The 10,896-nt window shown below is 42.3% G+C and overlaps 1 protein-coding gene across 3 annotated transcripts in view; it reads left to right on the top strand.

Annotated features, from left to right (window-relative positions):
• Positions 1-661: 661 nt before the first annotated feature.
• Positions 662-10,896, top strand: part of MLLT10 (MLLT10 histone lysine methyltransferase DOT1L cofactor) — a 123,671-nt gene continuing 113,436 nt past the window's right edge. For all 3 annotated transcript variants that reach the window (XM_053971186.1, XM_053971178.1, XM_053971169.1), the window contains exons 1-3: positions 662-678; positions 1,175-1,343; positions 5,005-5,084. In XM_053971186.1, the coding sequence (XP_053827161.1) occupies positions 1,175-1,343; positions 5,005-5,084 (249 nt within the window). In that variant the 5' untranslated portion in view covers positions 662-678. The remainder of the gene's footprint in view (positions 679-1,174; positions 1,344-5,004; positions 5,085-10,896) is intronic.

Here is a 10,896-nt window from a genome sequence, read left to right as displayed (position 1 = left end):
ACGTGTCCTATGAGTAAAAGTAGAGAGCAGCTGTGTTGAAGAACATGTTTGTTTTTGTGTGTCTGCAGCCTCCCTGGTTTCTCTATTTGTCACATCTCCCGTTCAGCATCACTTTCGCTGCCGTGGCAGGAATGGCCAGGCAGCGCTGCATCCACGCCATGAGTTTTGAGGGAAGAGGAAAAAGCGGGATTAATAATGCATTAGCTTTGCAGCCCCATCGCAGGGAAAATAAACAAAATAGTAAAAGTTGCGGTGAAGGCAGGCAAGTGGCGTAATAGCGAGAACGCATTAGTCCTGCAGGCACACCGAGGGGATATAAACAGGATAATAAAAGTTGGGAGCGGGAATGCATTAGTCCTGCAGTCACATCAGGGGGAAAATAAACAAGATAGTAAAAATTATTTCGGGGGGGGGTGGGGAGGGGCGAGCATGGGGCGCTTCCTGCGGCCTTCCCGAAGGGGGCCCGCCGAGCGGCAGCGCGGGTGGGAGCGGGGCGCATGTCCGCCGCCTCCCCGCCCCCGCGGCCGAGGGGCGGGCGGGGGGCAGCGCGTGCGGCGCTCGCGGGGGCGGGGAGGGCCGGGCGGGACGCGGCGCCGCGCGGGCTGTCCCGCGGCCCCGGCGCGCGGGGGGGGCCCCGCCATGTCCCGCGCGGGGGACGGGCCGTGGCCGCGCGCCGAGGTGGGTGCGCGCGCGGGCCGTCAGGTGCGCGCGGGCGAGGCCGGCGGGGCGCCGCGCGCGCTCCCGCGCGCGCTCTCTCGGAGGGGGCGGCGGCGGCGGGGGGCGGAGGGGGCGCGCGCTCGGGGCGCCGCGGCGGCGCTCACGTTCCGCGGGCGGCGCGCGAACCCTCGCGAGGAGGCCCCGGGCCGAGGCCTGCCCGCCCCGCGGGCGCGCGCGCAGTGCGCCTGCGCGCCGGCGCCGCTGCCGTGCCCGCCCGCGGAGCAGCGTCCGCCTCAGGAGCCGCCGCGGCCCGACCGACACAGCCTGGCCGGTTGGTCGGGCGGGGGCGAGACGAGGCGCTCAGCCGGCGGTCATGGGTTCCGAAGCGCTGCCGCGGCGGCGGTGGCGGCGGCTGCGGCTGAGTGACTGAGGGGAGACCCCGCCGGGGGAGGGGGCAGGCGGAGGGCGAGGCGCGTGTGGCGTGCGCGGTGTTGACGACGGTGTTTTTAACCCTTAGATGGTTTCCAGCGAGCCGCTGCTGCTGCCGGTGTCACTGGAGGGTGAGTTCTCCAGTAGCATGAAGGAGATGATCGGCGGCTGCTGCGTGTGCTCCGACGAGCGGGGCTGGGCCGAGAACCCGCTCGTCTACTGCGACGGGCACGGCTGCAATGTCGCAGTGCATCAAGGTGAGCGGGCAGGCGAGGGCAGCGCACCCGCTCCGGCCTTCAGCCTCGCCACTTCCTTCTTGGTGCTCCCTGTCTTCTTCCCTTGGGCCTGCTTCCTTCTCCTCCCCACCCCCCGGCCGTTTTTCCCCCCATTTTTCCCTCCCCCTCCCAGCTCCTTCTTTTTACCCATGAAGCCTGTTTCCCTGTTTCTAAGGCCACGTGCTTTCTGGTTTCACTTGCTCTGTCATCTTCTCTCCTTCCCGTCTGTCTCTCTTTTCTCCTCACGTGAGACTTAGTATACAGTATGTTCTCCTGCATTATGCCTGTAAGAAAGGAAAAACTCCCCTTTCCATTTTTTTTACGCTTTCCTCTTATCTTGCATGTTTTTCTGTATCTATGCTTCCCAGTCTGCCTCTGCACCCTGTTAACAACCTCAGCTGCAACGTTTTAAAGACTTTCTAAAATTGCTTTCTGTCTTTGCAGAACTTGTTACTCTGTTCTGTTATTATTGTTGTATTTCTTTTTCCCCTATGTGATCCCTGTTGTCCCTGCTTTTCCCAAGTTTGAAAAATTTATTTGAGCGGCAGCCAGGAGACCAGGAGGGTTTAGGATTGCAAGAGAGGGGTGCGTAGGAAAGACTTAGCTGTCATGTGATTTCTATCTCTGCCTGCCTTTCCTTGAATGTCATTTGGCTGATGTTTCCTGGTAGGTGAAGAGACTTCCTGTTGTGGTTCTGCAAGGGGAGGGTGCTCTTTGGAATGGCTGATGCTGGATTTGTTTGGCTTAGTGGAGGCTGGTTGGTTGGTTTCCAGCTCAGTTCAGGAGCTGGCATGTTCCCTCTGTGTGATTGTTTTTTTTCTGTCAGTGGGTTGACCCTTCGTGTGAGAGCAGAGGAAGAGGCGATTCTGCTGCTTACATTGTAAGAAAGGAAGTCATCATAACTTTTCCTTTATGGTAGGAGAAATAAGGAATAAGAGGGTAGTTTTTCTGTACCAACTCCTAAGCAGTCACATGAACTCAATGACTGGCTTTTTGGCTACTTACAGGTGGTGGACAAATTGGAGGAGACAGAAAATCCTAAATCCAGTTCATTAATCTGAATGCCTAATGCATGTGAAAATGCTACTAATGTGTGTCTCATGCTTGGTCTTAAATTGTTGTGGAGATGATGTAATATAGTAGTTGGTTCTTCCAAGTATGTGTTTCCATGGAAGTTGACATATAGTGAGGAATAGTAGTAATTTGACCAGCTATACAAAATAATTAAGTTATTTTTGTTAACATTTGATTGAACACAGAAGGGAGCTGACAGGATCTCTGAAGTTAATCTGGTTTTGAATTGGTTTTCTGTCATCTTAAGAGCTGAGTAATGTTAACCAGTAGGTTGACTGCTCATGTAGGATCTTAGGATCATGAAGAAGAACACTAAAACATGAATGCTGCCAGAAGTCATGCCTGAAACAGCTATTCCTTTTGCATTATCTTGGACATTTTCCTTTGTATCTAAAGCCTTGCTGATATTTTCAATGAAAGAATTGGATGATAGCAGCAGTTAGACCTGAAATAGCAGGAACAAAAGTCAATTACAGAAAAGTATTCCTAATGTAGAGAGACACACTTCAGCAGGTACAAGAAAATGAACTTTTTTTTTTTTTTTTTAAGTCATATCTAACCCTAAGTTGGAATCTGTCAGGACTTACGCAAAGTACTGCTTGGTCTAAATCCAGAAGCTGTTATATAGATCTTAATAAAAGAAGAACTCCATGTTTTGATTTACTGTATCACTGATGCTTTACATTTTGGATTTGATATGTCATGTGAACAAAGGTGGTAGAGGAGGCATGTCCAATCCTCTCTGTAGTACATGCAGTAGTCTTCGTGGTCAAAGCTGATGGTCTGTATTTGAAGTACAAACAGCAGTATTATCCATAAAGCTTTATTAACTGCTTTGGTTTTGTTATTATAATTATTCTTAGTTCAGAGGAAACTTCACTTGTTAAGTCATTGGTAAGTTGTGAAAGACAAGATCTCTTCATGTGTTTAAAGAAGCTTTGCATGGTAGTGGAAGTGTAAACAAAACTCTGTAAATGGTATCATGGTCTATCAGAGCACAATGTGTGATGGACTCTTCCGGGCTCCAGGTGTGCTCTGTTACCCTGGCAGGTGTAGAAATACTTCACTTCAACTTTGGTTTTTGCCTAACTCATGTTGCCTTTGGATCTACTTGCCAACCTTGTCTCTGAGTTGCGTTTTATACTTGTTTCCTATTCTGCACTGTCACTTTCTAACCTAAATGCATGATTGCACATTTAAAATCTCCCTCTTAATAGCTAAAGAGACATTCAGAGTCCCTACACCTATGGTTATTATAGATGCAACAAAAACAAGATGGGTTTTTTTTCTCATGTTAAAGAATTTTTTTGTACAGTAGAAAGGGTTTACCAGAATAGTTTGGCCTGTAGATATTTGAATAAAGTATTTGAAAACGTGGCAATGGATCTTAATATGACTACATGTATGTATATAATAGGAAATGATTTCATTGACTTTCCTTCATGGAAATGAAGGTATATTAGCCAGATGTTTTTATATTACTGTTGCATTACTATTTTTCATCTCTGAGCTATCACAAAATCAATATATTTGTACAGTATATCTACAAGTTACTAATTTAATCTCAGCTTTTTTCGTAACTTTAAATTAATCATATTTTTTTCTACTTACACACTTAAACTGATTTTTGTTTTGAATTAACATATGATTGTTGAGAATTGAGTCTGACTTATCTTTAATACTTTGGGATTATCTTTGAACAAAATATTTGGCTTTTTGGTTCTTTGTCATTTGCTACACCCATACAAATAAGAGTATACTCACAGCACTTGTGTTCTTGTATTTTAATTCCCTCTGTAGTTCTTAAGGTTGCTTGATGTGTGCATTTCAAGCATGAGCAAATTGCTAAACTCTTTTTTTCTGTGGAATTTTGTAACAAACTCTTGGGGTTGCTTTTATATACTGTAAAAAAAAGATGACTGTCTTGCAGATAAATCTGCCTGTCTGAAAATCTCTTTCCTAAGGGTTTATGTCGTAGCCTGGCTCAAGTTGCAACTAATCTAAGTCCTGATGCTCAGTTCAGTTTGTATTTACAGCTCTGAATTTTCTGGGGTAAAAAAATCAAATTTTGCCTTTGTTCAGTTCACTATGGATTGTCTGCTTAAGACCAGTTAATATTCTTATAAGAGTAAGAGAGCTGGATAGTAAGTATATGAATAAATGCCTTAGGAAGAGCTCAGGTTTGTTAGTTGCTTTTAGTTTTTTCTTAAGAAAAGACCTCATAATAACAAGCATCCATCATTTACAGTGAAGTGTCTCACCTGTTTTGCAGGTAAATAAATAGCAAAACAGGTCACATATGAAACGTTGCTGCTTTTGTTACTTTTCAGGCTAATTTGTTCTTTTTTAATTTAACAAATTCTGCATAATTTTTAAAATCCAAGCTTGTTGTACGTAATTTCTTATAATTCTGTAATATGATTTAATGTGCAATGTATAGATGTCAGTTTGGCTTTCTTGATAATTAAAATTATGTGAGATAAACTAATAGTAAGCTTCTTTTAGAACATATTATTAGTATTGTAGTGTTGTTTATGTTTGCTGAAATGTTTTGTCTTGTTCAAAACAGCTTGCTATGGGATTGTTCAAGTACCCACTGGACCGTGGTTTTGCAGAAAGTGTGAATCTCAGGAAAGAGCAGCCAGAGTGGTATGTGTTTTGTTTATTAAGTAGTGCTAGTTATAATCCTTGTGTGGATAATGTTTACCCAAGTATTACGGTAATAACAGAAGAGAACTTTGCTTTCTGTTGTAATTCATCTAAATGCTTTTCAGAAAGACCGTTTACCTTCTTATTTTTTTAAAGTGGAAATATGTAACTGTCTCTGAAGTATTCTGACAGTGTCAGGGTGTGGGGTTTTTGTTTTTTAGGTGGTGGGGTTTTTTTTAGTTTGGTTGGTTTTTATCTTTTTTTTTTTTTTTTTTTTTTTTTTTTTTTTTTTTTTTTTTTTTTTTTTTTTTGTCTGTGGTGTAGGTTTTGGTTAATTTTGTCAGTTTGACACTTACATAGTCAGGTACAGGAAGTAAATAAAATCTATGTCTAATTTTCTTTTACAGCAACCTTAGGTTGCCAGTTAAAAGCTTCAGTCTAGGAACACTCCCAATAAGTAGTGTTGTTAATTTCAAAAACTAAGGCTTACTTGAAATGCAGTACTTAGAATTGAAGAATTATTTTATTTATGTTTTTTCTAATTCTTTTGTGGTAGATATTGGGGATTCAGATAATGCTTTTCTTTTTTACCATGGTTACATGAAGTTTTGTTTTGGTCAGACATGTACGTTTGTTAGATGAAACTGGGTGATGTCAGGCATCTTTAGAAAAAGAGAATCTCATTTCTCCCTACTTGGCACTTCTTATTTGTCTTCCTGCAAAAGACAAACTGAGAGAAGTGAGAGTATTTAGAAAGACTAAGTTGTTCCTTTGCCTCTGAAGAAAATTTCATTGGAAGAGAACGTGGTTTAGTATCTTAGAGCAGTGTGTAAACTGCTTCTAACGTTTGTATCTAATAAATGAGGAGTCAGAGACCAAATTTTCAGTTACTGTCAGTGACTATCAGTGTGTTTACATGACCTGTTTGCTGTACCTATTTCCTTTTCTAATATAAAGTGCTATAGAAACAGTGGCAACACTTACTGTTGAATGAGTTTTTGGCACAGGTCTAAAGAATCTCATTCCTCTGCTTTTTCCTGCTTTTTGCCACTAATGTGTTCATAATGCTCAGGGTAATCGAGATTGTCTTAGTTCTTCCAAAACAGACCTGTTGGCGGGAGCAAGAAGGGATTGACTTTTCTATGCTCTTCAAGTATTTGTCAATGGAAAATGAAAACCCTTTCTAAAGAAAGGCTGTTTTGTTTCATGGGGAGACTATCAGCTGTGTAAAATTTTAAGGGTACCATTTTTTAGTGTTGCTGAGTTTGATATGTACAGGTTGATAGCAAAGTTAAAAATACAGAGGAGAGAGAAAGACAGCTGGTGACTACAAGAGGGTTTTCCAAGAGTATGGTAGGGAATTCTTGTGGTTTGGGATATAGTTAATCCTGGCTTCTTGTGACACAAGGAGTGAAAGAGAACTGTCCAGAGTTCTATAATAAACAGTGTCTCACTACATTATGATAATTTCTTGAGTTTACCAAGAGAATAGCTTTGATAGACTACTTAGCTGTTTGAAGTGAAGAAGGAATAGTGATAACTGAATTTTCTGCCTGGTGTATTCTGTTCTTGTTTCCACGAAACAGTGTTTGATTCTGATTTTGTTTTGAAAAAAGAAATCCCATTTGTAATGTAGTGTAGGTTTAAGTGGTTCTCAGGTGAAACCGATGGCATGTGAGGTATAACAGCTGAAGTTTTAACAACTATTTGTATGTTAGTGAGTTAGAAAACGTGGTGGCTATGTCTGAGGTGTCTTGGAGCAACTCTTGACATTCAGAAACTAAACTCAAGCCCTGATCTCAGTATGGAAACCAGAGCTTTACAGTAAGCAGTTTACCAAACCCAGAAGTTTTAACACACTTACTTAGAAAAGCAAATATCCTTATCATCACTGTATGAGACTGAAGCTTAGTTTTTCTCTTGGCCTTTTTGCCTATAAACAAAACCAGAATTAAATTAACCATATTACATTGACTATGGTTATGCATGCTTACTTTAAATCTTTAAAAAGACCTCAGTATTGCACTTAAGGCATATTTTTCCATGCTGATGCTGTGTTGTGTGTTTTTGGGGTGCGTTTCTTGGTTGCTTTTCTTTTTTAAGCTTCAGTTGCTGGGCAAATAAATTCATTTTGGTAAGCAACTGCAGCTAATTGCTCACACTAAAGTTAGTCTTGCTTTAACAATGAAGGAGACAAAGTGGTGGCTGGTTGACTTCTGTGTTTTTGTTGGTCAGCTGGGAGCCAGTGTCTTGGCTGCTGAATGGTCAGGTACTAGTTGGGAAAGCACTGCTCCATGCTGGACAAGTCATACTGAATTTTGGTTCCAGCAGGGTCATGTTTTTCTCTGTGTGTGAGAGAAAGTGTGCCTTTTTATAAACCTGAGCTGTTTGGATAATGGATATATTGAGGTGGCTGGTAATTTATTTGGCTTACTTTTTAATCATGCTTATGTAGTACATAATTGAAGATTGTAATCCCAGTACACACTTTTTACATCAATGTGTAAGTTTTTAACTATTGCTTGAAAAGTCTTAAGTTTTCTCTAAATCAGCTAATTTATCTTAGCTGATCTATGGTGAGCTTGAAATTCAGGTCTCTTCAAGATGGGTGGCGACTGCTCCCAGCTTTGCGTGTGTCAGCACCAGCTGCTACTACCCTGCATAGTGGGCCCTTTTGGTGTCTTCAGATGTACCTGAACTTCTGAGTCAAAAAGCAGGGCAAGTACATATTGATGTAGAAAAAAATAATTTTGAGGTCTATGTGAAGTTGTATATATATGGACTTCTACATAAGGGACTTTGGATCTTGGCTTAAGAAATTGGATGGTGCATGTCTGTTAGAGGGCACCCAAAGAAAGAAAGAGGTACCCAGAGAAAGACTGGAGAACAAAGTTTAGGATTTATAGCACAACTGTTGTTTGAAAAGACTTTTTTAGCCCATAATCCTGTTATGTGTCAAACATCTTCCTTGATGATCCCGTTAAGAGTAATTTAAACATAGTATATAGTGGGGTACAAATAGATAATGTATTTATGGTTTACTACCAGCTATTACTCTTCATACTCATCATGAAGCTGCAGTAATGTGTGTGATAGAGATACCAGGCAGGAGTTCACCATTTGTGCAGGTAGCTTGGTTGGGCTTTTTAGCTATGTGTAGGTGCTGTTCTTCTGGATCCAGCTTGATTCAAAGAGACCAGGAGATCTCTGTACTGAACCTAAGCATTAAGAATTCTATGAAGTTTTACTACCTCAAAGTGTAGCTCAGATGCTAAATGTGAGGTCAGATTGCTTGCATTGCAGGTGTATCACTATGCTGTTGATCTGTTTCACAGGAATATGAATATTGTAATCCTGTGCTTGCATCTGGAAGAATCAGTTTGGACGTGGTACAAATTAATCTAATGTTGTAACAGTGGTGGTTTTTTTTTGCTTGGCATTTCTATGTGTTTTTTTTCTTGGTGGGGTGGCTTATGAAGTTAAGTGCAGTTGTGATCCAGAATTGAGTCAGCATGTTTGTGTGACTCTACAGCTTGTCTAATAAGCCACCTGGATGGCTTAGTCCTGGGAAATGTGTTTAGGGGGCTGTGACTCCCTGTGGAGCTAGCCACATAAGACTTGAGATAGCATCCATCTGGATCTCAGCTCAGTCTGGCATAACCAGAGTCTCTGTGTTTGCACATGTGTTTCTTGGAACTTGGTGTGGAGACAGAACAATTGTCATTGCAGAGTATGTTTAGACCATGCAGTAGTCAGTAGTTAAGGGTTCAGAGCCGTAGAAGTGCCGCTGTACTGTTTACCCAGTTCAGGTATGCTGTGTGCTCATATCAGTAGGTTCCTGCTGGTTATCCTACGAGACCTGAGCTGCACCTGCATCTGCTGCACAGATGATCCAGAGTCTGAGCACTTAAATTTTAATTTTTTAAAAAAAATTGTTAATATAACAAGAGTTTGAGCTCTCTCCAAATTATATTTTTATAATTTCATCACATTCATCTACAAGTTTTTTTTTGTAGACTTGCTCATAAGAATTGCTTGATGTATCCATATTTTTACACCTCACCCTCAGCATTTATGTAGTATAAAATAAGCATAGGTGCAGTATTACTTGCCTTTTGCCTAAACAGAAAGAGGCAAAGAAGGAGAAACTAGGAATTCAGTCTTTAAATATGCAGACACATTTTTGATCAGAGCTCTGACACCTCTGGCTCAACAGGCTGCCTTCAGGGGAGTGGGATCTGTATTTATTAACATCTCTATCTGTTAACTAGACTGAATGTAAGTCTAAACTAGACAAAATATCATCACAATACAGGTGAATGAAACTTTATTAACTTTATTTTAGAAGAAGAAAACTTGCTTTTTTTTTTTTCAATTTGAATACTGTCCATTGATGAGGACTAATATACCATGTAGTTTTTTTGAAGATATCCCTTGAAATAATTCTTAAAGTAATGTTGAAATAAATGTTTCTTTACTGTGAATCCATATTTTTCCTTAAAGGACACTGTATGTAAGAATATCACTACAGCTACTTGAAGAATATTGTAACAAATATTACTAGAAGAATTTCTTTAGTTTTGCGCGCACTACAGAAAAATTGATCTGTGTGCTTTTGTTACTTGTCTGGCTTTTATGAATGACTGTACAGTCTAGAAGACATTGAATATGAATTTTTAGCTGGATATCTTGAATAAAAAGCCTGCCTAAGGATAGTTAGGGAGAACATATTGTATTGGGTTTGTGTGACAAAGTTTTGTTAATAAGGGGGCTTTCTCTGAGAAGCTGCCAGAAACATCCTGTGTCTGATAGAGCCAGTGCCTGCCCAATTCCAAGACAGATCTGCTGCTGGCCAAGGCTGAGCCAGTCAGCAACTGTGGCAGTGCCACTGAAATAACATATTTAAGAACAGATGAAAAACCCTGCTGAATAGAAACTGCAGCTGGAGAGAGGAGTGAGAATGTGTGAGAGAGACAACTCTGCAGACACCAAGGTTGGTGAAGAAGGAGGGGGTGGATGTGCTCCAGGTGCTGGAGTGGTGATTCCCTTGCAGCTGATGGTGGTGACTGTGGGAAGGCAGACTGTCCTCCTGCAGTCCATGGAAGGCAACCAGGGAGCAGAAACCCACCTGCAACATGTGGAGGACTCCCATGCTGGAGCAGGTAGATGCACCTGAAGAAGGTTTTGACCACATGGGAAGCCGATGCTAGAGCACGCTCCTGGCAGGACTTGTGTAGAGAGAGGCCATGCTGGAGCAGGTTTGCTGGCAGGACTTGGGACCTATTGGAGTTCTGTACTGAGGCAGTTTTCCTATGGGACTGCTCCCCACGGAAGGGGAGACATGCTGGAGCAGCTTATGAAGAAATGGAGTCCTTGAGAAAGACTTACGTTGGAGAAGTTGGTAGAGGACTGTCTCTTGTGGGAGGGACTCCATGCTGTGGCTGGGGAAGAATGTGAGGATTTCTACCCCTGAGAAAGAAGAGGAAAAGGCATGTGATGAACTTACCACAGCCCCCATTCCCCTGTGGTGTTGGGTGAGAGGAGGTAGTGGAAATGGGGAATGAAGTTGAGCCTGGGAAGAAGGGAAGGGTGGGGAGACGGTATTTTAAGATTCCGTTTTTATTTTCTCATTATCCTACTCTGACTTGCTTGGTAATAAGTTCATTTTTCCCCCAAATTGAATTTGCTGTACCCATGATGGTAACTAGTGAGTGATCTCTCCCTGTCTTTATCTTGACCTAGGAGCCTTTTTTTCAATTTCTGTCCACTGTCCAACTGAGGAGGGGAGTGACAGAGTGTGTTGGTGAGCACC

This window comes from Vidua macroura, chromosome 1, assembly GCF_024509145.1.
Source record: "Vidua macroura isolate BioBank_ID:100142 chromosome 1, ASM2450914v1, whole genome shotgun sequence".
NCBI classification, from domain to species: Eukaryota; Metazoa; Chordata; class Aves; order Passeriformes; family Viduidae; genus Vidua; species Vidua macroura.
This window is presented reverse-complemented; position numbering and strand designations above follow the sequence as displayed.